Source organism: Leptodactylus fuscus, chromosome 1 (assembly GCF_031893055.1).
Source record: "Leptodactylus fuscus isolate aLepFus1 chromosome 1, aLepFus1.hap2, whole genome shotgun sequence".
Taxonomy (NCBI): domain Eukaryota; kingdom Metazoa; phylum Chordata; class Amphibia; order Anura; family Leptodactylidae; genus Leptodactylus; species Leptodactylus fuscus.
Window position 1 is genome coordinate 4,875,062 of NC_134265.1, and position 27,576 is coordinate 4,902,637.

General features: G+C 45.0%; 2 protein-coding genes across 2 annotated transcripts in view; both read left to right on the forward strand.

Moving 5' to 3' along the window:
• The window catches only part of LOC142192512 (uncharacterized), a 207,719-nt gene extending 180,352 nt beyond the window's left edge, over window positions 1-27,367 (forward strand). Inside the window, exons 17-27 of the mRNA XM_075262424.1 lie at window positions 3,053-3,183; window positions 11,199-11,228; window positions 11,499-11,648; window positions 11,727-11,850; window positions 11,934-12,001; window positions 12,484-12,586; window positions 14,102-15,163; window positions 15,440-15,507; window positions 24,658-24,687; window positions 24,806-24,878; window positions 26,227-27,367. Coding sequence (XP_075118525.1) covers window positions 3,053-3,183; window positions 11,199-11,228; window positions 11,499-11,648; window positions 11,727-11,850; window positions 11,934-12,001; window positions 12,484-12,586; window positions 14,102-15,163; window positions 15,440-15,507; window positions 24,658-24,687; window positions 24,806-24,878; window positions 26,227-27,164 — 2,777 coding nt within the window. The 3' untranslated portion in view covers window positions 27,165-27,367. The remainder of the gene's footprint in view (window positions 1-3,052; window positions 3,184-11,198; window positions 11,229-11,498; window positions 11,649-11,726; window positions 11,851-11,933; window positions 12,002-12,483; window positions 12,587-14,101; window positions 15,164-15,439; window positions 15,508-24,657; window positions 24,688-24,805; window positions 24,879-26,226) is intronic.
• Window positions 20,954-24,831, forward strand: LOC142190814 (oocyte zinc finger protein XlCOF29-like). The gene is made up of 5 exons (XM_075262317.1): window positions 20,954-21,171; window positions 21,302-21,481; window positions 21,571-21,683; window positions 21,767-21,834; window positions 24,806-24,831. The coding sequence occupies exons 1-4, from the start codon at window positions 21,094-21,096 to the stop codon at window positions 21,768-21,770; spliced, it is 375 nt and encodes a 124-aa protein (XP_075118418.1). The 5' UTR covers window positions 20,954-21,093; the 3' UTR covers window positions 21,771-21,834; window positions 24,806-24,831.
• Window positions 27,368-27,576: the final 209 nt, after the last annotated feature.

Here is a 27,576-nt window from a genome sequence, read left to right on the forward strand (position 1 = left end):
GAAGCTGGAAAAAAATTCAGAATGAGGCGCAATTGGAGAAAAAATGCATTTGCGCCATTTTCTTATGGGTTTAATTTTTACAGCGTTCACTGTTTGGTACAAATGACATGTTACCTGTGTTCTACATGTCAGTACGAACGCGGTTATACCAAATTTATATAGTATTTGAAATGTTTTGATACTTTTAAAAAAATGATAAACTTTGCAAAATAGAAAAAATTTTTTGTGTCATCATGTTCTAACACCTGTAACTTTTTCATATTTCCATGTATGGAGCTGGTTGTGGTGTCTTTTTATGCGGGACAAGATGACGTTTCTATTGATACCATTTGGGGAAAGATCCGATGGTTTGATCACTTTTTATTCAATTTTTTATAGGAGGCAAAGTGTTGAAAAAAACGCTTTTTGGCTGTTTTTATTTTTTTTGCCGCTATGTTGTTTGCAGTACGGGATAAATGTTTTAATATTCTAATAGTTCAGGCATTTTGGAGCGCGGGGATACCTAATATGTTTATGTTTAATGTTCTTTAATTACTTTTATAGCTGATCTAGGGAAAGGGGGGTGATTTGAACTTTTATATTTTTTTTATTTTTTTAATACTTTTAAAAACTTTTTTTTTTCTTCTGTTACATTTATGATCAGACCCCTTAGGTACCTTGAAACCTAGGGAGTCTGATCGCTCATACTATTCACTGCAATACTACAGTACTGCAGTGAATAGCAAAATCCCAGCACTTCTATTAGAGGCTGCCTCTGGCATCGTCTAATAGATCTAGTGCAGAGACAAGCCTGGAAGCCTTCAATAGCAACCGATCACCGCCCTCATGTGACGTTCAGGAGGGCGGCGATCGGCGAAACATGGCGGCGCCCATGCCGCCAGCGCCGTTTACACACTGCGGTCACGTTTGACCGCAGTGTGTAAAGGGTTAACAGCAGCGATCGGCTCGGGCACCGACTGCTGCTGTTAGTGGCAGGTCCTGGCTGTATGATACAGCCGGCATCTGCCATGTATGGAGCGAGCTCAGCGTGTGAGCTCGCTCCATACATCCCCATGCGACCCATGACGTACAGTTACGTCAAGGGTCGCTAAGAGGTTAACACTTAATTTCTAATCAGCCAATCACATGGCGGCAACTCAGTGCATTTAGGCATGTAGACATGGTCAAGACAATCTCCTGCAGTTCAAACCGAGCATCAGTATGGGGAAGAAAGGTGATTTGAGTGCCTTTGAACGTGGCATGGTTGTTGGTGCCAGAAGGGCTGGTCTGAGTATTTCAGAAACTGCTGATCTACTGGGATTTTCACGCACAACCATCTCTAGGGTTTACAGAGAATGGTCCGAAAAAGAAAAATCATCCAGTGAGCGGCAGTTCTGTGGGCGGAAATGCGTTGTTGATGCCAGAGGTCAGAGGAGAATGGCCAGACTGGTTCCAGCTGATAGAAAGGCAACAGTGACTCAAATAGCCACCCGTTACAACCAAGGTAGCCAGAAGAGCATCTCTGAACGCCGCACAGTACGTCCAACTTTGAGGCTACAGATGGGCTACAGCAGCAGAAGACCACACCGGGGGCCACTCCTTTCAGCTAAGAACAGGAAACTGAGGCTACAATTTGCACAAGCTCATCGAAATTGGACAATTGAAGATTGGAAAAACGTTGCCTGGTCTGATGAGTCTCGATTTCTGCTGCGACATTCGGATGGTAGGGTCAGAATTTGGCGTCAACAACATGAAAGCATGGATCCATCTTGCCTTGTATCGGTAACGGTTCAGGCTGGTGGTGGTGGTGTCATGGTGTGGGGAATATTTTCTTGGCACTCTTTGGGCCCCTTGGTACCAATTGAGCATCGTTGCAACGCCAAAGCCTACCTGAGTATTGTTGCTGATCATGTCCATCCCTTTATGACCACAATGTACCCAACATCTGATGGCTACTTTCAGCAGGATAATGCAATGCCATGTCATAAAGCTGGAATCATCTCAGACTGGTTTCTTGAAGATGACAATGAGTTCACTGTACTCCAATGGCCTCCACAGTCACCAGATCTCAATCCAATAGAGGAGCATCTTTGGGATGTGGTGGAACGGGAGATTCGCATCATGGATGTGCAGCCGACAAATCTGCGACTGCAACTGTGTGATGCCATCATGTCAATATGGACCAAAATCTCTGAGGAATGCTTCCAGCACCTTGTTGTATCTATGCCACGAAGAATTGAGGCAGTTCTGAAGGCAAAAGGGGGTCCAACCCGTTACTAGCATGGTGTACCTAATAAAGTGGCCGGTGAGTGTATATCTATAATACATAGTGTACGACACTGTCAGGGCTCCTAGGACTATATATATCTATAATACATAGTGTATGACACTGTCAGGGCTCCTAGGACTATATATATCTACAATACATAGTGTATGACACGTGGACTTGCTGCTGCCAGTAGCAGAGGAAACAGAGTCTGCCATTACTCCCACCAGTGCCGCCACCACTACTCTGCGAGTTTCCCTTAGGTCTTCTTCTGCACGCAGGACTTTTCTTTCCACATTTTTTGGGCAGAAAGTGGCTGACCTCATAATATCCATGGGGTCCACAGATAACCACTTTTTAAGAAGATTGGGTTTCTATGTTTTGGTTCCCCAAGTGGACCCGAAGAATGGAAACCCAAACGCAATTGTGACCTTATCATCACTGACTGAACCTGTCCTATGTCTATACTGTCCTGCCTGTGTACATCACTGATTCTCTCCTCCTCAGTCTTCTGACTTGTGCTGCCTGTAGCCGAGCTAATAGCTATGACATAGATGTGTGCGCACGTCCACCATTACACCAACTAAAGGCTGAGATAATGACCGCAAACGTATATAGTGTATATGACATCAGCACTGTAAGCTCCACCCACCCCTGTCTGTAGACTGAGACTATCAGATGCTGCCATCACGTGATGTCACTGCACACATGACGCTGTCTGTTCGGCCAGGGCCACAATTTTCTTGCAGAGCGGCCACTTCTGTTCGTTCTGAGGAAATCTCCATTTGTTTTGTTTTGTTAAAAAAGCAACAATTTTGAATATTGGAACAAACGCGGCTTATTATCAACTGACTGCCCCATCTCTAGATGTCACCAACAATGTCTATGAAGAAGCCTACAGAGAAAATACCAATCTATACCTGCCAGGACTGCACACGGTGAGGATGATGTCATCATAGACAAACACAGTACAAATACACTTCTGAATTACGTGGACTAAACACACAGACAACTCTGCTACATACAGGTCACACACAGACAACTCTGCTACATACAAGTCACACACAGACGGCTCTGCTACATACACGTCACACACATACGGCTCTACTACATACACGTCACACACAGACATCTCCGCTACATACACGTCACACACAGACGGCTCCGCTACATACACATCACACACAGACGGCTCCTCTACATACACAATTAGAGAAAATTTCAAAGTTGAGTGCCAGAAATTTTCTCTATTTGAGTATGGTGGCGAGATGCCTTTTCTGAGCACCTAAAAGTATATCAACCGAGTGACAGATCAGTATATTCAATACACTACAAACACATCACACACAGTCGGCTCCGCTACTTACACGTCACACACAGACGGCTCCGCTACTTACACGTCACACACAGACGGCTCCGCTACATACACGTCACACACAGACGTCTCCGTTACAAACACGTCACACACAGACGGCTCCGCTACATACACGTCACACACAGACGGCTCCGCTACATACACGTCACACACACAGCTCCGCTACATACACGTCATACACAGACGGCTCCGCTACATACACGTCACGCACAGACGGCTCCGCTACATACACGTCACGCACAGACGGCTCCGCTACATACACGTCACGCACAGACGGCTCCGCTACATACACGTCACGCACAGACGGCTCCGCTACATACACGTCACGCACAGACGACTCCGCTACAAACACGTCACACACACGGCTCCGCTACAAACACATCACACACAGACGGCTCCGCTACATACATGTCACCCAGACAGACCCGCTACATACAGGTCCCACACAGGCGGCTCCGCTACATACACGTCACACACAGACGGCTCTGCTACATACACATCACACACAGATGTCTCTGCTGCATACACATCACACACAGATGTCTCTGCTACATACACATCACACACAGGCGGCTCTGCTACATATATCCACATAAGGCTAAGTTCACATAAGTGCCGGAGGGAGACTCTACTGCATAAATCGCCAGAAATGAATGGAGAGAAAAGTCCTGCACGGAGGTTTCAGTATAACAACAGACCGCATTATAGTCTATAGCAGTGATGGCGAACCTATGGCACGCGTGCCAGAGAGGGCACGCAGAGCCCTCCATGCTGGCACGCGTGCGGTCGCCCGGATCGCTCACCAACAGGGAATCCGGTACAGGATTCCCCGTTGATGAGCGATCACTGCCTTCAGTTGTATGTGCAAATGCACATACAGCTGAAAGCTGTCAGGGTAGGCCGCGGATCGCGCGACCGCGGCCTACACTGGCTGCAGAGTTTGACCTCTGCCCCGACGCGGGCGCGATGACGTCATCAGCGCCGCCAGTGACAAGAAGGTGGATGCCGGCAGCTCTTCAGGGGTGAGTATGAGAGTGGCTCACTGTGTATATGATGTTGGGGGGAGCGCTTATAATACTTGGTGGGGTGTATGATACTGGGGGGGAGTGTATAATACTGGGGGGGCTTATAATACTGGGTGGGGTGTATAATACTGGGGGGAGTGTATAATACTGGGGGGAGTGTATAATACTGAGGGGGCTTATAATACTGGGGGGAGTGTATAATACTGGGGGGGCTTATAATACTGGGTGGGGTGTATAATACTGGGGGGAGTGTATAATACTGAGGGGGCTTATAATACTGGGGGGAGTGTATAATACTGGGGGGGCTTATAATACTGGGTGGGGTGTATAATACTGGGGGGAGTGTATAATACTGAGGGGGCTTATAATACTGGGGGGAGTGTATAATACTGGGGGGGCTTATAATACTGGGTGGGGTGTATAATACTGGGGGGAGTGTATAATACTGGGGGGAGTGTATAATACTGAGGGGGCGTATAATACTGGGGGGGCTTATAATACTGGATGGGGTGTATAATACTGGGGGGGAGTGTATAATACTGGGGGGAGTGTATAATACTGGGGGGAGTGTATAATACTGAGGGGGCTTATAATACTGGGGGGAGTGTATAATACTGGGGGGGCTTATAATACTGGGTGGGGTGTATAATACTGGGGGGAGTGTATAATACTGGGGGGAGTGTATAATACTGAGGGGGCTTATAATACTGGGGGGAGTGTATAATACTGGGGGGGCTTATAATACTGGGTGGGGTGTATAATACTGGGGGGAGTGTATAATACTGGGGGGAGTGTATAATACTGAGGGGGCTTATAATACTGGGGGGAGTGTATAATACTGGGGGGGCTTATAATACTGGGTGGGGTGTATAATACTGGGGGGAGTGTATAATACTGAGGGGGCTTATAATACTGGGGGGAGTGTATAATACTGGGGGGGCTTATAATACTGAGGGGGCTTATAATACTGGGGGGGCTTATAATACTGGGGGGAGTGTATAATACTGGGGGGTGTACTAAAGAGCATATAATACTGGGGGGGGGGGCCTATTTATAAGCACACAATACTGTGTGTGGATGCCACTGTGGAGCATATAATCCTGTGGGGGGGGGGGGACACCTACTGCGGAGCATATAACACTGGGGGGCTACTGTGGTACTGTGGAGAATATAATATTGTATGGTGGGCCCACTGCAGAGCATATAATACTGTCTGGGGTCCCCTCACTATTTATATCACACAGTATCTGTTTTATAGCAGACGTGATATTAGTACAGGATGTAAGAATATTATACGGTAACTATAAAACAGATCCTGTGCGATGTAAATAGTGAAAATTAATTGTTCAAAGTCCCAAATGCCGAGACCTTTACATTTCAGTACAACGTTGTTTGTATTATTGAAAGCTCTGTAAAGCCCCACATGACTGTAATTTTTGGTCAGTAACTGTCCGCAATTGTGGATCCGCATAGTATTAAGTCTATATTGTCGTGTTGGCACTCCGCGAAAATTTTGTGGGTTTTGGGTTGCAGTTTGGGCACTCGGTCTCTAAAAGGTTCGCCATCACTGATCTATAGTGTCCACCAGTGGTTGCTGTTATCTTGGTTGGACCTTCTGTCTCCCGGGAGACCCAAACAATGGAGAGGCGTGAGTAGATGTGACCCTAGAGACCTATACTAACTGGTCATGTGACTGGTTGACTGATCACGTGACATCATCACAGGTCCTTTAACCCACAAGGATATGTGAAGCTATAATGATAGCACCTGATCATGTGACTCATTGCCTCCTCCCACACATGTGACATCATCAGAGGTCCAGTAACCACGGTTGCTGTAGGGGAGGAGGTAGGTGGATGCTCACAGTCCTGACAGGATGACGGGAAAGGTTTACTATTAACCTCTTAAGGACCAGACAGGTTTGGGACTAAAGCCCTATAGATAGATAGGTTACTGTCACCAGAACCAGCATATCACCCCAGCCCTGCAGATAGATAGGTTACTGTCACCAGACCCAGCATATCACCCCAGCCCTGCAGATAGATAGGTTACTGTAACCAGAACCAGCATATCACCCCAGCCCTGCAGATAGATAGGTTACTGTCACCAGACCCAGCATATCACCCCAGCCCTGCAGATAGATAGGTTACTGTCACCAGACCCAGCATATCACCCCAGCCCTGCAGATAGATAGGTTACTGTCACCAGACCCAGCATATCACCCCAGCCCTGCAGATAGATAGGTTACTGTCACCAGACCCAGCATATCACCCCAGCCCTGCAGATAGATAGGTTACTGTCACCAGACTCAGCATATCACCCCAGCCCTGCAGATAGATAGGTTACTGTCACCAGACCCAGCATATCACCCCAGCCCTGCAGATAGATAGGTTACTGTAACCAGAACCAGCATATCACCCCAGCCCTGCAGATAGATAGGTTACTGTCACCAGACTCAGCATATCACCCCAGCCCTGCAGATAGATAGGTTACTGTCACCAGAACCAGCATATCACCACAGCCCTGCAGATAGATAGGTTACTGTCACCAGACCCAGCATATCACCCCAGCCCTGCAGATAGATAGGTTACTGTCACCAGACTCAGCATATCACCACAGCCCTGCAGATAGATAGGTTACTGTCACCAGAACCAGCATATCACCACAGCCCTGCAGATAGATAGGTTACTGTCACCAGAACCAGCATATCACCCCAGTCCTGCAGATAGATAGGTTACTGTCACCAGAACCCATATATCACCCCAGCCTTGTAGATAGATCAAATCAAATCAAATAGGCTTTATTGCCATGTCCGAATGGATATTTGGCATTGCCAAAGCTAGTGAAGTGTGTGTGTGTGTGTGTGTGTGTGTGGGGAGTTGGAGTCGAGGGTGAGAGTATGGGGTAAGGGGGTGGGGGGCTGATTTGGGGTATAACAGTCCATGGATTCTCAACTTCCTCTTAGTTGGTGAGGGGGAGGGGGAGGTGGGGCGGGTGTATTGGGTTAAATATAACAGTCCGTGGAGTCTCATCTTCTTCTTATTTGGTGACAGCTGGACACGTATTGGGCAGCGATCTCCACAGTGGCCTCTTCTTCTCCCAGTAGGATATAGAGTTTCCTCTTCTCGTCTGCAGATATGAAGTCTGGGATGTGGGCAGAGAGTCTTTGGTAGTAGACGGCCCTCACAGCTGAGTATTTGGTGCAGTGTAGCAGGAAGTGGGTCTCGTCTTCTAGGGCCCCCTGGTCACAGTGCTGGCACAGTCTCTTCTCCCGTGGCTTGTACGTCTGCCTGTATCGCCCCGTCTCTATCTCTAGGTTGTGGGCGCTCAGTCTGTACCGGCTCAGGGTCTGTCTGTGCTTGGGGTGGCGTATTCTCTCCAGGTAGGTGGCCATGGTGTAGTCCCTTTGTAGGGATTGGTACACGGTGAGTTTCTTGGAGTTTTTTATTGCGCTTCTCCATTCCTCGATGTACCGCTCTTTGTCTCTCTCAATGACTCCTTTTATTTGAGCCTTGTTCAGGGCAGATAGATAGGTTAATGTCACCAGAACCAGCATATCACCCCAATACAGACAATTCAAAGATAGTAGCTTATCTATAGACATCTAAATCAAATGAGTGCCGTGAGTTTATGTACCCCCTGTTATCCTCCATGTATTTATACAGTGTTGACCAAAAGTATTGGCACCCCTGCAATTCTTTCAGATAATACTCATTTTCTTCCAGAAAATGATCACAATCACAAATTCTTTGGTATTATTATCTTCATTTAATTTGTCTTCAATGGAGAACCACAAAAAGAATTGTCAAAAAGCCAAATTGGATATAATTCCACAGCAAACATAAAAAAGGGGGTGGACAAAAGTATTGGCACGGTTTGAAAAATCATGTGATGTTTCTGTACTTTGTGTAATTAACAGCACCTGTTACTTACCTGAGGCACCTAACAGGTGGTGGCAATAACTAAATCACACTTGCAGCCAGTTGAAATGGATTAAAGTTGACTCCACCTCTGTCCTGTGTCCTTGTGTGACCACATTGAGCGTGGAGAAAAGAAAGAAGACCAAAGAACTGTCTGAGGACTTGAGAAGCAAAATTGTTAGGAAGCCTGAGCAATCTCAAGGCTACAAGTCCATCTCCAAAGACCTGAATGTTCCTGTGTCTACCGTGTGCAGTGTCATCAAGAAGTGTAAAGCCCATGGCACTGTGGCTAACCTCCCTAGATGTGGACGGAGAAGAAAAGTTGACGAGATTTCAACGCAAGATTGTGCGGATGGTGGATAAAGAACCTCGACTAACATCCAAACAAGTCCAAGCTGCCCTGCAGTCCGAGGGTACAACAGTGTCACCCCGTACTATCCGTCAGCGTCTGAATGAGAAGGGACTGTATGGTAGGAGACCCAGGAAGACCCCACTTCTTACCCACAGACAGAAGCCAGGCTGGAGTTTGCCAAAACTTACCTGAGAAAGCCAAAACCGTTCTGGAAGAATGTTCTCTGGTCAGATGAGACAAAAGTAGGAAAAGGCCTCAACATAGAGTTTACAGGAAAAAAAAGAGGCCTTCAAAGAGAAGAAGACGCCCCCTACAGTCAGACATGGCGGAGGTCCCTGATGGTTTGGGGTTGCTTTGCTGCCTCTGGCACTGGACTGCTTGACCGTGTGCATGGCATTATGAAGTCTGAAGACGACCAACACATTGTGCAGCATCATGTAGGGCCCAGTGTGAGAAAGCTGGGTCTCCCTCAGAGGTCAGGGCTCTTCCAGCAGGACAAGGACCCAAAACACACTTCAGGTCAGCACTAGAAAATGGTGGTGAGAGAAAGCCCTGGAGACTTGTAAAGCGGCAGCAATGAGTCCAGCCCTGAATCCCATAGAACACCTGTGGGGGAGGGGGAGAGATCTCTTGGTGGCAGTTTGGAGAAGGCCCCCTTCACATCTCAGGGGGGACCGTGAGCAGGAGCCAAAGAAGAAGGGTCTAAGATTCCAGCAGAGCCTTGTAAGAAACTCATTGCTGGTTAGCGGAAGCGGTTGTGCGCAGTTATTGTGTCTAAAGGTTGTGCTACCAAGTATTAGGCTGAGGGCGCCAATACTTCTGTCCGCACCAGTTTTGGAATTTTGTGTAAAATGATCAATGATGTGACTTTTTTTTATTATCTTTTGTGTTTTTTCATTGCAAGCAAAATAACTGAAGATATTACCAAAGAGTTTGTGCTTGTAATCATTTTCTGGGGGACACCGAGGATTATCTGACAGAATTGCAGGGGGGAAATACTTTTGGCCTACACTGTAAGCATAGATTTCTAGAAGTTAGAAGCAGTGCCTGTATCCTCCACATGTCTTATGGTCAGTGGTTTGGGATGTGATCTCTCACCCCTGTACTGGACAGTAGGACATTAGTATTACCAGGGATAATTGAAATGGAAGAACCAATCGCAAAATTATCTGTGTTCAATACTGTCTTCTTATTTTCTCCACCTATTAAAGAGGACCTTTCATGGTCCGCGGCACAGGCAGTTCTATATACTGCTGGAAAGCCGACAGTGCGCTGAATTCAGTGCACTATTGGCTTTCCTGATCTGTGCCCCAGGTGAAGAGCTAGCGGTGTCGGTACCTTAGTTCTTCATCGTCAGAAGGGCGTTCCTGACAGTCTGTCAGGAACGTCCTTCTCCACAGAAGCGCTGTAGTGTGTGAGCAGGGAGGAACGCCCCCTCTCCTCCTGATAGTACTTGTCTATGGATGAGAACTGTGAGAAGAGGGAGGGGGCATTCCTTCTCGTTCAAACACTACAGCGCTATAGGCACTTCTTTGGAGAAGGACGTTCCTGACAGAGTGTCAGGAACGGCCTTCTGACGATGAAGAGCTAAGGTACGGGCACTGCTAGCTCTTCACCCGGGGCACAGATCGTCAAAGCCGATAGCGCTGCGTCTGCTGATTCACTAGGCATCGGACGTACAGCCTTCACAATGTGATACAGACCCGGCATCCGCTGTAATAGAGAGGCGGATGCCGGGAAGTGTAGACGCCGGCACAGGTGAAGCCAGTAGCGGCAGGACCGATGCTGCTATTCCGCTCCTCCGCCCCCCCCCCCCCCTTCCTCCCCTCCGGAATAGCAGCATCGCTCCTGCCGCTGCCGGCTTCACCTGTGCCGGCATCTACACTCCCCGGCATCCGCCTCTCTATTACAGCGGATGCCGGGTCTGTATTGGTGGCCTCTTCCCTCCCCCCCAAAGTGTAAACTACCCCCCTCCAGGCTGGCTCCCGTGCACTTAGCCCCTCCTCCCTCCCCCCTCAGAGCAGCAGATACATCACTTGACTTATGACCAGATAAGTCAGGGCTGTGTAAAAAAAAAAAAATGAATAAAGTAAGATAGTGGCCAAACAAAGCAGTTTTGCTGAAGCAATGTATTTAGGAAAAGTCTTACATCCACATTAACAAGCAGTATAGATAGGATCCTTGTGATGGGACAACCCCTTTAAGTATTGTTTATCTCGAATTTTAGTTTTTTTTTCTTTTTGTTTTTTAATTTAAATCGTCTCATCCTCTATGTCTTCAGGTTCCTGTTGTATCAGGTGATATCTTCTATGTAAGAGAATATTCCTGATTGACCCATTAAGGATGGAAAGAGACAGGAACAAGATGGCGGAAAGTCTATTAAATCTCACCCTAGAGATCATCTACCAGCTTACTGGAGAGGTGAGAGAGTCTGATGATGTCATCATGACATCATTCTTATCTATAGTAATAACAGATGATATGACTGGAGAGGTGATGGACTCTGGACATGTATGTAGTGAGATTTATTAATGTGTCTCCCCATAACCAGGATTACACAGTAGTGAAGAAGCCCTCTAGTGGGCGCTGTCAGGCTCCTGTGTATGATGGATATGGAGGAACCCTGAGCCCAATCCTGGAGCCTCCACCTCATCCCCTGATACAGGAGGAGATCAATGGACAGAAGATCCTAGAACTCACCCACAAGATGCTGGAGCTGCTGACTGGAGAGGTGACACTGCTGGGAATGCTGGGACATTATACAGTAACTGGAGGGGTCGGGGTGATGACTGTATCATTGTGTTGTCAGGTTCCTATAAGGTGTCAGGATGTCGCTGTCTATTTCTCCATGGAGGAGTGGGAGTATTTAGAAGGACACAAGGATCTGTACAAGGAGGTGATGATGGAGGACCAGCAGCCCCTCACATCAGCAGGTAATAGACATGACTATATACACATGGACTTCCATTATTTGTATGTACAGAATGAATTCAGTCCCTGTCTGTGTTTCCTACAGGTAGATCCAGTAAGAGGACAACACCGGAGAGATGTCCCAGTCCTCTTCTTCCACAGGATGATGATCAGGTAGATGGAGATATTCCCTATGATGTGTAGACGGGCTGTGAAGTCCTTGTGGTCAGTCTTGGGTTCTCCAGCAGTATTAGATGTTTTATACTTGTGTAATGAGAGGTGGAGATGGAGGATAAAGCTGACCATAGACATTACATGGTGTCTGGATCTTCTCACAATCTTCTGGCTATGGAGACTGCTGGATGGAATAAGGAACCATCAGGTTGGATTTCTACTGATCCGATCCTTTATTTTCCCTGAGACAAACAACCCCGGATGTATCTGGTAGAATCTGATCTCCTCCACTGACACAACCTGAGGCAGGTCTAGCCATGCCAAGTATACATGTGTATGAAGGTCTTGAGGTTGTCATTACGTTGTCATCTAATATCTATGTCCAGTTTCCAGGAGACCAGCAGTTATTTGGCTCAGGTAACTCCTCCTGTCAGGTCACTTTGGTCTCCTCCTGTCTGTTGACCTTTATGTTTCTTTCACAGATTTTCCATCAAGATCTGGATGATATTAATGTTATATCCATAACAATAAAGGAAGAGCCCTATGTGAGTGGTGATGAGGAGTGTGAGGAGGACATTCCTACAGGTGAGTAGCCACAAGAGTCTAATGCGTAGGTCATGCAGCAGTATAGCAGTTGCTACCAGGCTCTTGTTCCTGAGGGGGCCACAAAGGTCCTTCTTCCACATACAATATACTATTATAAATGCATAAGGTAGGTGGGTACATATTTTGCACTGCGGCCTTACCAGGAGCTTTAAGTTACATCTCTTGTAGTAACCATTAAATAAGACTTCTGGAACGTCGGGCATGATGTTCAGGGTGCTTGCTATAGAGGGCAGCATAACAGAGGCACTGTCTCCCTGTTTACATCTTGGGAGACAGATTTGCATATTCTTCCCATGTTCCCTTGCAGTGGAGCAACTATGGCTGTATAAGTCTCCACACACCTGAGAAGGTGGTCTCTCCCTAAGGATAGATGTTATCCCCATAATCTAACCATTAAATAAAGCAGAGACGATTCTGCTCTATAACACTGTATGTAGAATATTCTCAGCTGTGTCTTCAGTCAGATTTTCCAGCCGTATATTCCTCCATATATTTCATTTTTAACTTTTTAGATGAAACACAATTGGAACCATTAGGTTGGATTTTGACCTCTCTGATCCATTAGAGACAAACAACACCACATGTAATAACACACTTAAAGGGAATTGTCAGACTTATATCAAAAATTCAGTATAGAAAAAGATATTGACGGTAAGTTAAAAAAAAGTTCTATATCGGTTTTTAGAAAACCTAGAACTGCAGTTCTGGTGTTGTATGAAAATTTTTGTATTCTCACAAGACAGTTGTGTAAAATAAGTTTCACCCCACATGGGCTAATCCAGCCTCACACATTCTCTAAGGCTGCTTTCACACAGAGTAATGCTCTGCTCATTCTGACACATAAACACGTGTCAGAGTGAGCGCTGTAAAACAGAATCCCATTGACTTCAATGGGTGCCATCTTGCGCGTGTATCACATTGAAAGCAATACGTAAAAAAGCCTCCCATTGACTTCAATGGGGAGCACACGTATGCCGGTACCCATTGAAGTCAATGGGATTCTGTTTTACAGCGCTCACTCTGTTTACGTGTCAGAATAAGCGGAGCGTTACTCTGTGTGAAAGCAGCCTAAAACCTTGGCTTCTTTATACATGACCGTGACGAACAGTCCGGTGATCTAATGGTCCTCTCTTGGAGAAGCTCAGCTTTCTTGTCAAACCAGAACTATTTTTCTTGGTGGTATAAAACCAGAGATATAGCCATTTGCACTGACTATCCTCGTTTTGGCAACTCCTTCAGTTCTACATACCGGTAATATAAATGTCTACAGATGTTTCTGGTAACAGCTTAGTAAGAAGATTGGTGGGGAGAATTTCACTGTTTTTTATTAAAAGAAAGTTAGATAGGATAACTAAATATGTTGCTACATTACAAAATGTTCAGCAACCCTCCTTTCCCAACTCAATAGCAACAGAAAATAAAATGAAGTTTTATTTTAAAAATTGAGTTTTGTACATGTAAATCAACTTTCTTCTTGTCATCTGACATCTACAGATTATAAAGCAGAGGATCATGGTATCACACAAGATCCATATGAAGAACATGTCATTACCCCAGATATACCCTCAGCCTTTCAGGAGAAAGATCTATCCTGTGATCCTATTATACACGTCCAATCTTTTGATTCATCACTGACTGTTAATGAAAATAAAAGTCACCGAAAGGGAGAACATCAAAGAACCCACACAGGAGAGAAGCCATATTCATGTGCTCAATGTGGGAAATCTTATAGCGCTAAATCAACTCTGACTGAACATCAGAAAACTCACACAGGGGAGAAGCCATTTGTGTGCTCACAATGTGGCAAATGTTACAGCGCTAAATCAACTCTTATTGAACATCAGAGAATCCACACAGGAGAGAGGCCATATTCATGTTCAGAATGTGGGAAATGTTTTACACAGAAATCAAATCTTGCTTTACATCAGAGAACCCACACAGGGGCAAGGCCATTTCCATGTTCAGAATGTGGCAAACGTTTTGCTCAGAAATCAACTCTTGTTGATCATCAGAGAATTCACACAGGGGAGAAGCCATATAAATGTACAGAATGTGGGAAATGTTACAGCGCTAAATCAACTCTTACTGAACATCGGAGAATTCACACCGGAGAGAAGCCATTTGTATGTACAGAATGTGGCAAGTCTTTTATCCAGAAATCAAATCTTGCTTTACATCAGCGAATTCACACAGGGGCAAAACCGTTCTCATGTTCAGAATGTGGCAAAAGTTTCACTCAGAAATCAAAGCTTGTTAACCATCGGAGAGTTCACACAGGGGAGAGGCCATTTTCATGTCCTGAATGTGGCAAATGTTACAGTGATAAGTCATCTCTTATTGACCATCAGAGAATTCACACAGGAGAGAGGCCGTTTTCGTGCTCAGATTGTGGCAAAAGTTACAGCTCTAGATCTTCTCTTATTGAACATCAGATAAGGCACGCAGGAGAGAAGCCATATCCATGTTTGGAATGTGAGAAACGCTATGTCAGAAAATCAGATCTCGTGAAACATCAGAGAATTCACACAGGGACAAAACCACTTTCATGCTCCGAATGAGACTGTTTGTTCTATATTTGCTGTACAGTACAAGTTCTTGAAAGCCTGCGTTATGTGGTTCGGTCTTGTTCTTATGTTTGTTTGTTTTTTAAAGTCGATCCTTACTTCCTCTATGGCAGACAATCACGAGTTTCTGGCTATTTAAAACTACAACCAGCACCTGGTCCCAGAATCACCCCCACCTCGTCTCTCTTCTCCCCCCCATTCAGTGCTGGTTATCTGTATTGTGGGTAATCACCCAAGTACCGATCATATCACTGGGGCTTGGAATCAGCAAAGAGTGAGATCCTCCCTGGAAAACTTCAGAGAATTCACACAGGGGAGAAGCCATATTCATGTACCGTACATGCAAAGTGTAGTTTGACATAACATAAATCACGCAGGAGGTAGGAGAGGGGATGACATTTATTTTTTTTTTTTTTAAAAAAAAGGTAAAATCAGGTTTTATTAAACAAAAAATTTAATGCAGGAGAGAAGCCATATTTATATACAGAATAAAGAGGTGAACGCCCCCTAAAAGTAGTTAAACTATACCATGACCTACCCTAAAAGGTAGTATCCCCAGGCAAATTTGTAGACGGGAAGGAATTTTTCTCCTACAATCGTGTAATGGATGGTCTGGCCTAGCTGGTCAGAGCCGTGGCTATATAAGTACAGACTCTGGACAGTCCACTACACTCCAGTACACTCCCCCTGTCCCAGGGGCCCTTCACCTATCTCTAAACTTTCAGGTACTTAGAAGAAGTCACAGCTCCCATGACATGTGCTGCCATTGACAGCCAGACAATATCTCCTTCTTTTGCAGTGGTATCGTGAATGATATACCTGGACTGTAAAAACGGCACTGTACTGTACTGTCTATACCGATGGATCCAGGATCTGTTTGGGATCTGATGATGATTGGGTTGCAGTATGGAGGGCTTGTGTTCAGCGCTTCAATCCTGCCTATACTGTGGAGCGACACAATGTCCCCTGCTGGTGCGATAATACCGGGGCCCTCACATAGGACAGTCGGTCACCACTAGTAGTGATACAAGGACACAAACAGTTCAGTGATGTGTACAAGACATCCTGACACATCCCAGCAGGATAATGCTCGCCCCCACACACAAGGATTCACTAGAACACAAAACCTCCTAATCCTGCCTGCTCACCAGATTTATCACATATCCACCATTTATAGGACCAGCTGGGATGTCACCAACCAACAAGTGTGAGAGATCTACAGGCCCGGCTGTAACATCTGTGGTAAATGTACTGCTATATACCATACAGAGCCTGTATATACCTCCATGCCCTGCCGTATCTCATCTTGTATCCAGACTACAGGTGTAACATCTGTGGTAAATATACTGCTATACACCATACAGATCCGGTATATACCTCCATGTCCTGCCGTATCTCATCTTGTATCCAGACTACAGGTGTAACATCTGTGGTAAATGTACAGCTATATACCATACAGAGCCTGTATATACCTCCATGTCCTGCCATATCTCATCTTGTATCCAGACTACAGGTGTAACATCTGTGGTAAATGTACAGCTATATACCATACAGAGCCTGTATATACCTCCATGTCCTGCCATATCTCATCTTGTATCCAGACTACAGGTGTAACATCTGTGGTAAATGTACAGCTATATACCATACACAGCCTGTATATACCTCCATGTCCTGCTGTATCTCATCTTGTATCCAGACTACAGGTGTAACATCTGTGGTAAATGTACTGCTATATACCATACAGAGCCTGTATATACCTCCATGTCCTGCTGTATCTCATCTTGTATCCAGACTACAGGTGTAACATCTGTGGTAAATGTACTGCTATATACCATACAGAGCCTGTATATACCTCCATGTCCTGCTGTATCTCATCTTGTATCCAGACTACAGGTGTAACATCTGTGGTAAATGTACAGCTATATACCATACAGATCCTGTATATACCTCCATGTCCTGCCATATCTCATCTTGTATCCAGACTACAGGTGTAACATCTGTGGTAAATGTACTGCTATATACCATACAGAGCCTGTATATACCTCCATGTGCTGCCGTATCTCATCTTGTATCCAGACTACAGACCTGGCTGTACTACAGACCACGGCAGGACATGGAGGTACAGTACAGACCAAAAGTTTGGACACACCTTCTCATTCAAAGAGTTTTATGTATTTTCATGACTATAACAATTGTATATTCACACTGAAGGCATCAAAACTCAGAAGTAACACGTGGGATTATAGACTTACCAAACAGTGTGACACAACTGACAATCTGTCTTATATTCTCAGTTCTTCAAAGTAGCCACCTTTTGCTTTGATTAATGCTTTGCACACTCTTGGCATTCTCTTGATGAGCTTCAAGAGGTAGTCACCGGAAATGGTCTTCCAGCACTCTTCTGAGGCTGGTGACTCAGATGAACTTATCCTCTGCAGCAGAGGTGACTCTTGGTCTTCCTTTCCTGGGGCGGTCCTCATGTCAGCCAGTTTCTTTGTAGCGCTTGATGGTTTTTGCAACTGCACTTGGGGACACTTTCAAAGTTTTCCCAATTTTTCGGACTGACTGACCTTCACTTCTTACAGTAATGATGGCCACTCCTCGTTTTTCTTTACTTAGCTGCTTTTTTCTTGCCATAATACAAATTCTAAGAGTCTATTCAGTAGGACTATCAGTTGCGTATCCACCTGACTTCTGCACAACACAACTGATGGTCCCAACCCCATTTATAAGGCAAGAAATCCCACTTATTAAACCTGACAGGGCACATCTGTGAAGTGAGAACCATTTCTGGTGACTACCTCATGAAGCTCATCAAGAGATTGCCAAGAGTGTGCAAAGCAGGAATCAAAGCAAAAGGAACCGAGAATAGAAGACATTGTCAGTTGTTTCACACATTTTTGTTAAGTCTATAATCCCACATGTTACTTCATAGTTTTGATGCCTTCAGTGTGAATCTACAATTTTCATAGTCATGGAAATACAGAAAACTCTGCGAATGAGAAGGTGTGTCCAAACTTTTGGTCTGTACTGTACCTCCATGTCCTGCCGTATCTCATCTTGTATCCAGACAAGACATCTGTGGTAAATGTACTGCTATATACCATACAGAGCCTGTATATACCTCCATGTCCTGCAGTATATGGACTCACTTTGGGCCTGTCTCCAGGTTGGTGTCCTAGTTAGGGTAAGTTCACACAGACGTTTTTTGCAATCTGCAGAATCTTTCTCCCATCTCTACCGTTCATTTCAGCTGGAGGAGAAACAGGAAACTTCCGGATTTATCTTCATAAGGAAAAAATCTGCTGACGACTCATATTGATATTAATGGGAGGCGTCGAAATCTGCCTGCAAAAACCTCTGTGTGAACTAACTCCAACATTCCCAGTGTTCCCCTTTCATGGTCTGATATGTGTCTGCATAGAATCTGTTTTAAATCATTGCCCCATTATATCGGGGTCCCTTGGCCTTCGCAGGTCTTCACTATTTTTGCATTCGGACAGTGAACAACTGTAGCTGCATCCTCTAGAAACACCAGATCATGTGACTCCCTGACTCCTCCCCCACATGACTATGACATCATCACAGGTCCTTGTACCCACTATCTACTCCATAGATGAAGCTATAATAACTGCACCTAATCATGTGACTCGTTGACTCCTCCCACAGTCTGACATCATCAGAGATCTTGTAACCACGGTTGCTGTACAGAAGGAGGTATATATATATATATAATGAACGGATTATGGGGGGAGGGGGCAGATGAGTTTGTGGATTCTGTATGGCAGTCACTATACGGTATAAATGATGTCATCACTTTACGCTGCAGGTCGTTACGGTGACCGCTATAGCTTTGTTATATTCTCTTTATTTCTCTTTCTAGGGCGCTGTGTCAGGAATTGTGTTGTGGCGAATGTGCGGAATGGTAGAGGTCCGCAACCGATCCTTCACTCTGTACACAAGATGTAAAGATTCAGAGTCCTCAGTAGTTGATACCTTTTTTAATGCCTAACAAAAAATGATGACAGATTGCAGAAGCTTTCGGGACTACTCGGTTCCTTCCTCAGGCCGGTATAGCACAATATCTGAAGGCTGCACATTATACAGGAATACAGTGTTTGGTGCACAATTGATGGAAAGTAGTACAAGCAAATAAAGAGAGAAGTCCAAAAAATCTGTCCGTTCACAGGAAGGTTCTTTTAGTTTTATGATTCCCTTGATCAGTGACTCAGCGTCTAGTTGTTGTATAAGTACATAAAACCATGTGACCGGTTTAACCCCCTCGGAGTATGTCAAAGGTCGTCATTACTTTGTATTCCCATTCTCTTCTGTCTTGTTTGCTTTTGAAATTTCCTCTTAAAAGCAGGATCTTCATGTCATTGAGGATATTATGATCTTGATTGCAGAAGTGTTTTGGTACAGGGAAGTCCATTCTCTGCTCTGTAATCGTGTGGCGGTGCAAGTTCATCCTCATCCTAAGTGTCTGGCCTGGTCTGGGACACTTGGTACATTATTAAATACACCACATTAGGTGTATTGTATTGTATTGTAGTCCTGATTGGAGTTTGGTATCTCTATCCTGTCAGTGGTCAGTATGTGCGGGAAGGTTTTGCACTTTTCTGTCCATACAGAAATGTTCCTGTGTTAGTTGGAGGTGACAGTGAGCTGTTAATCACCATATTCCTGAGGTTTGGTGGCTGTCTATAGCACAGGAGAGGGGGGTCTGGAAATATGGATTATAGATGGTTGTCTTTTTGTAGTAGTGGATGTAATTTGCGTGTGATTCCTCTCAGCGTCTCCAGGTCGGGGTTATATGTGACGACCAGGGGCACCCGATTGTTTTCCTGTTTGGTGTTGTATTTTAATAAATCCGATTTTGGTATTCTGGTGGCCCTGGCTATTTGGATGTTCTTGGATGGTAACCCTGCCTCAAGAATGTGTTTTTGAGGTTTCCAAGGTGTTCGTCTCTATCTGCAGGGTCTGAAAATATACGATGGTATCTGATGGCCTGGCTGTAGACAATGGAGTTCTTTATGTGTTTCGGACCCATCTTAGGTAGGTAGGGCGGTCATTCGGCTTCTGATACAGTGATTTTGTTGTCCTGTATCTTGATGACTGTGTCCAGGAAGTTTATTTCAGAGAAGGAGTGATTGAGCGTCAGGTTGATGGTGGGATGGAACTGGTTGAATTGATCATGGAAGGTTTTCAGCTGTTGTTCAGACCCAGTCCAAAGGATTAGGATATCGTCAATGAAACGGTAGTAGGCCAGAGGCCTGGTGGTGCAGGTGGATAGGAAGTCACTCTCAAGCTTGGCCATGAAGAGATTAGCGGACTGTGGCGCCGTTTTACTCCCTATTGCGGTGCCAGTTTGCTGTAAATAGATGCAGTCACCAAAGGAAAAGTAATTGTGGGTGAGGATGAATCTTGTGAGTTTCACCACTGATTCAGCGTTCATACCTCGCTTTTCTATGAATACCTGGCAGCATTTACACCGTCCTGGTGTGGGATGTTTTTTTTTAACTTATGTCTTTATTTGCTTGAACTGCTTTCCATCAATTGTGAATCAAACACTGTATTCCTGTATAATGTGCAGCCTTCAGATATTGTGTTATACCGGCCTGATGAAGGAACCGAGTAGTCCTGAAAGCTCGCAATCTGTCATCATTTTTTGTTAGCCATTAAAAAAGGTATAAACTACTGAGGACTCTGAATCTTTACTTTTCATATCCACTGGCTAATGCGGTACAAAGACTAAATTCTTCCGTACACAAAGGAATAATATCTCACCTTATTATTATCTCCAGTAATTGTATTATATTTACATGGGATGTGTTTATTACATTATGTCATCTCCCTACAATATAGAATCCGCTCAGCCCATGTCTCATATAGAAGAGAAGATTCCTGACTGACCTAGCAAGGATGGAAAGAGACAGGAACAAGATGGCGGAAAGTCTATTAAATCTCACCCTAGAGATCATCTACCAGCTTACTGGAGAGGTGAGAGATTCTGATGATGTCATCATGACATCATTCTTATCTATAGTAATAACAGATGATATGACTGGAGAGGTGATGGACTCTGGACATGTATGTAGTGAGATTTATTAATGTGTCTCCCCATAACCAGGATTACACAGTAGTGAAGAAGACCTCTAGTGGGCGCTGTCAGGCTCCTGTGTATGATGGATATGGAGGAACCCTGAGCCCAATCCTGAGGCCTCCACCTCACCCCCTGATACAGGAGGAGATCAATGGACAGAAGATCCTAGAACTCACCCACAAGATGCTGGAGCTGCTGACTGGAGAGGTGACAGTGCTGGGAATGCTGGGACATTATACAGTAACTGGAGGGGTCGGGGTGATGACTGTATCATTGTGTTGTCAGGTTCCTATAAGGTGTCAGGATGTCGCTGTCTATTTCTCCATGGAGGAGTGGGAGTATTTAGAAGGACACAAGGATCTGTACAAGGAGGTGATGATGGAGGACCAGCAGCCCCTCACATCAGCAGGTAATAGACATGACTATATACACATGGACTTCCATTATTTGTATGTACAGAATGAATTCAGTCCCTGTCTGTGTTTCCTACAGGTAGATCCAGTAAGAGGACAACATCGGAGAGATGTCCCAGTCCTCTTCTTCCACAGGATGATGATCAGGTAGATGGAGATATTCCCTATGATGTGTAGACAGGCTGTGAAGTCCTTGTGGTCAGTCTTGGGTTCTCCAGCAGTATTAGGGTGCATTCACACTACGTAACGCCGGGCGTGTATGAGAGCCGTACACGCCGGCGTTACAGCAGGGCTGCCGAACACTTCCCATTCACTTCAATGGGAGCGCTCGTAAACGCCGCTGTTACGAGCGCTCCCATTGAAGTGAATGGGAAGTGTTCGGCAGTCTGCCATAATGCCGGCGTGTACGGCTCTCATACACGCCCGGCGTTACGTAGTGTGAATTCACCCTTAGATGGTTTATACTTGTGTAATGAGAGGTGGAGATGGAGGATAAAGCTGACCATAGACATTACATGGTGTCTGGATCTTCTTACAATCTTCTGGCTATGGAGACTGCTGGATGGAATAAGGAACCATCAGGTTGGATTTCTACTGATCTGATCCTTTATTTCAAGCGACAAACAACCCCGGATGTATCTTGTAGAATCTGATCTTCTCCACTGACACAACCTGAAGCAGGTCTAGCCAGGCCGAGTATACATGTGTATGAGGGTCTTAGACAGGGTCGGACTGGGGTGTCTAGGGCCCACCAGTGGAATTGTTTCTAGGGGCCCACCACCAGGACCCTGCAGACCAGCGATGCCGAGACAGGGCAGCTAAAGGTAATACCATCTCGGGAGCCATGCTGCTCACCCGCCATACAATGTGCAACAACATACTACCTAAACCTACTGCTACACTTTGTATGGAAAGTGAACAGTGCAGCTCCTAGAAATGTTACCATTACCTATAGCTGCGCTGTCCTGGAATAGCTGATCTGTAGAGGTCCTGGCTGTTGTATCATCACAGATGTAATATTGATGGCCTATCCTAAGGACAGACCATCAATATTATAAAGATGGATAAATCCTTTAAAGATTTGTCCAGGAATTGGAGCGACCCATGTGCTGGGAGGGAGGTGTAAAATAAAAAAATAAAAAGCGCCTTCACCTGTCCCCATTGCTCCATTGTCCGCTGCCAGTGTCCATTTAGTCTTGTGCCGGCGCCTCCTTGCTGGGAGTCCTGCACCTCATGGGACCACTGACACCAATTAGATACAGGATTTCCAGAAATAAGGCCATGAGACTGAACAGACACAGGCGGGAGGATAACGGGGGATGGGGACAAAAGCTCAATGAAAAACACTGCGTCTCACTGTTCTGCCTAATCCTTATAAGGACCTTTCACCATTTGGGGCACATGAGGTTTAATACACCGCTAGAAAGTCGACAGTGCGCTGAATTCAGTGCAGCTTTCCTGTTCTGTGCCCCGGGTGAAGAGCTATCGGTGCCGGTACCGCAGCTCTTCACTGTCAGAAGGGACAGTCAGTCAGTAACGCCCTTCCTCACAGCAGCGTCCATTGCGCTGTACTGTTGTGAGGGGGCTTTGCTTACCGCCTAGTGATGACGATGAGCGGTGAGGAACGCTACCTCCCCCCAGTACACGTCTATGGACGAGCATTATCAGGAGGGGAGGGGGCGTTCCTCCCCGATCTCACAGTACAGCACAATAGGCGCTGCTGGGAAGAAGGACGTTCCTGACTGACTGTAAGACACGCCCATCTGACAGTGAAGAGCTACAGTACCGGGACCGATAGCTCTTCACCGGGGGCACAGATCAGGAAAGCTGCACTGAAATCAGCGCACTGTTGGCTTTCTAGCGGTGTATAAAACCGCATGTGCCCCAGGTGGTAAGAGCTCCTCCTTAACATCTCAATATACTATACATTATACTATAAGGATAAGACCTAACACAGCGTCCCACAGCAAAAAAGCGCTGCAGGAAAACCCCCGGCGGCAACGCATCAGTTTTCCTGCAGCGCTTTTTGCAGAAACTCCACAGAGGTTTCCTCTGAGGACTTTCTGCTTCCATTATACCTATCGGGACACTGTAGGTGTTTCCGTAGGTATAAGTGCTGCGATTTCCAAAAACTGCAACAGTTACCTACACACTCATACATATACTTACACACACACACTTATATAGATAGATAGATAGATATCTAGCATATACACATTTATATACATTCATATACCATATATACCAACATATATACATACACTCACACATTATTATAGCATACTGTATATACACACACATACCTGTATACAAACATACAGTCCTCACACAGTATACAAGACACATGCTTTAACCCTTAAGTACTATCATGGTGTCTATCATAGTGATATGTGTATGGTAATGGTGTATGATAGACACCATGATAGGACTTAAGGGTTAAACAAATGTACACATATACATATTAAACATTACATTTTACCAAAAAAAAGAAAAAAATATACTCACATTTGTGAAGCAGCAGCAGCAGCAGACTCCTCTGTCCCCACACGGGCCGATGTAAGCGATGACTCACTCTGAAGAGGAGGGGGAGGGGGGAAAGTCCCGGCTTGCAGAGAGATCCCTTCCTAAGATTGCACTGGCAGGAGGCCTCTCTGTGTAAGTGTCGGGGCCCTGGGAAACTGCAGCAGCCGTGCCTCTTTATTCATTACAGCGCTGCCAGCAGCCTGGGGCCCCGAGCTTACTGTTCCAGCCCCTGCCACTAGCAGCATCACTTAGTTTATCAATGCAAATGCACTGGACAGGGGCCCGAACCAGTCCCTGACATCCAGATCGGGCCCCTGACCAGTGCTTCTATATAGTCGGGGCCTGGGGCCCACCGGGGGATTCCCCGGTGCTCCGGCGGGCCAGTCCGACCCTGGTCTTAGAGTTGTGATTGATAGAGTTGTGATTGGATCTAATATCCTTATCTAGGTTGTAGCAGATCAGCTTGTACAGGCTCAGGTAACTCCTACTGTCAGGTTATTTTTTGTCATCATACTAATTAATTATCATTTATACTCTTGCAGAACATTTCCTTTAACTTCTCCTCCTTTCTGTTGACTTTTATGTTTGTTCACAGATTTTCCACGAGAGTAAAGATCTGGATGATGTTAATGTTATGGCTGTAACGATAAAGGAAGAGCCCTATGTGAGTGGTGATGAGGAGTGTGAGGAGGACATTCCTACAGGGACCCGCCCAGGTGAGGAGTCACCACTATATAAAGCACAGAAGGGTCACTGATTCTCCTCGTTCACTGGAAGAAACAATTGGTGTAGAATATTCTAAGTTCTGTCTTGCCGTTTTTCATCTTTGCATTACCCCGTTTTTCCATTACCCATATTAACAGTGCATGAAATGTGAACGTTCTAGGTGATAATACACATTGTGCATTTGAAGGTGATGTCAGACATATCAAAAATTTTATATACCGTATATACTCGAGTATAAGCCGACCCGAATATAAGCCGACCCCCCCTAATTTTACCACAAAAAAACTGGGAAAACTTATTGACTCAAGTATAAACCTAGGGGGGGAAATGCAGCAGCTACTGGAAAATTTCAAAAATTAAAATGGCCGGAGTTTTCGGGTGCAGTAGATGCTGGGGAAGGGGAGGGGGTGTTTTGGTTGTCTGCCTGAGCTTGAGGACTGTTTTTTCTTCCCTCACTTGGAATTCAGTCTGGCTGAATATAGGGTATCTGCAGTGCTCCTATTAACCTCTTCCTGACAGAACAGGAGCACTGCAGATCCCCTATATTCAGTAGACCGGGCACTGTCAGACACAGGGAGACCTAATGTGTTTGTGTTTCACAGTCATTTTCTACTTTTGTATGTATTCTAGGGAAAGGAGGGATTTAGAACTTTTATTTTTTTTTAATCTTTTTTTGCACTATTTTATGGGAGATTCTATACATTAATATTGAGGCTGGTCATAGACCCTCTCTCTCTCTCTATATATATATTTTATTTTTTTTTGCTGACTCGAGTATAAGCCGAGGGGGGCTTTTTCAGCACAAAAACTGGGCTGAAAAATTCAGCTTATACTTGAGTATATACGGTAAATAGAATATTGCGGGTAAGTTTGAACAGTTCTATCTCGAATATTATAAAACCTAGAACAGCGGTTCTGGTGCCGTATGAAAGTTCTACACATGTTTTTTATACATTTTCGTACGTTGTTATATATACAATAAATATAGTAAACAGACTGTCCTCAACCTATCATACCCCTAGAAAATATACAGGTAGAACTGCAGTCTGTTTTTAGTGGCCAAGTAACAGGAACACTCAGCGGCTCTGACCATACTGAACATCCTGCTGAATTACTGGTCCATGCACTGAGGTCTAATAATAGACTGTCTTGGCTAATAAGTGAAATTTTCAACATTCCTTACAATATGTATGTATGTACACTTCATATAGAAATACAGAATATAAAATATCAGTATAATTTTATCATTGTGTTAACCAAAAATAGTGAAACCAATTTTCTTCTTGTCAGATGACTGTACCAGGAGCTCAGAGGGACATCTGATATCTACAGATTATACAGCAGAGGATCATGGTATCACACAAGATCCATATGAAGAACATGTTATTACCCCCGATATACCCTCAGCCCTTCACAGCAAAGGTCTATTATGTGATCCTATTATACCCATCCTATCTTCTGAGTCATCACAGACTGTTAAGGAATATCAAAGTCACAGAAAGGAAAAACATCAAAGAGCCCGCATGAGAGAGAAGCCATTTTCATGTGCAGAATGCGGGAAATGTTATAGAGCTAAATCAGCCCTAATTGAACATCAGAGAATTCACACAGGGGAGAAGCCATTTGTGTGTTCAGAATGTGGGAAGTGTTATAGCGCTAAATCAACTCTTATTGAACATCAGAGAATTCACACAGGAGAGAAGCCTTATTCATGTTCAGAATGTGGCAAATGTTACAGCGCTAAATCAACTCTTACTGAACATCGGAGAATTCACACCGGTGAGAAGCCATTTGTATGTACCGAATGTGGCAAGTCTTTTATCCAGAAATCAAATCTTGCTTTACATCAGAGAATTCACACAGGTGCAAAACCGTTCTCATGTCCAGAATGTGGCAAAAGTTTCACTCAGAAATCAAAGCTTGTTACCCATCAGAGAGTTCACACAGGGGAGAGGCCATTTTCATGTCCTGAATGTGGCAAATGTTATAGCCATAAATCATCTCTCATGGACCATCAGAGAATTCACACAGGAGAGAGGCCGTTTTCGTGCTCAGAATGTGGGAAATGTTATAGCGCTAGATCATCTCTTATTGAACATCAGATAAGTCACGCAGGGGAGAAGCCATATCCTTGTTCGGAATGTGGGAAACGTTTTATCAGGAAAGCAGATCTTGCAAAACATCAGAGAATTCACACAGAGGCCAAACCACCTTCATGCATCGAATGAGAATGTTTTTGTAGATGAGCAGTTCTAAGGTGACCTTGCCGGGTACAGGCAGCCATGGCTTCTGGGAAATGGTTAGTCTCCCATAGACTTTCTATATCAGTCACTAATATTTCTCCACCACAATTTACTTTCTGAATGAGTTGAGGCAGAATGAGCGGGTTTTTCCGCTCGAGTGCCTGACTGCGGCATTCAAGCGATTTTGCAGATAGGGGGCTACCTCCTGGAGTCAGGTCCTCCAGGTAAGGTTTCAATCCTTACTTACCCAAGGTGCTGTTGTGGATGAGTTTGGGACTATTTACAACCAAGAGAATCCAAGGGAAGTAAAGACTGAAATCCTCCCTGGAGAACCCCTTGAAGTTAGAAACTTCAGAGAATTCACACAGGAGAGAAGCTTTATGGACCGTATATGGAA

Coding starts and splice junctions, on each gene's coding strand:
- LOC142190814 (XM_075262317.1), top strand. CDS start 21,094: ATGGAAAGAGACAGGAACAAGATGGCGGAAAGTCTATTAAATCTCACC. Junction 21,172..21,301: donor TCTACCAGCTTACTGGAGAG/GTGAGAGATTCT, acceptor CCCCATAACCAG/GATTACACAGTAGTGAAGAA. Junction 21,482..21,570: donor TGGAGCTGCTGACTGGAGAG/GTGACAGTGCTG, acceptor GGTTCCTATAAG/GTGTCAGGATGTCGCTGTCT.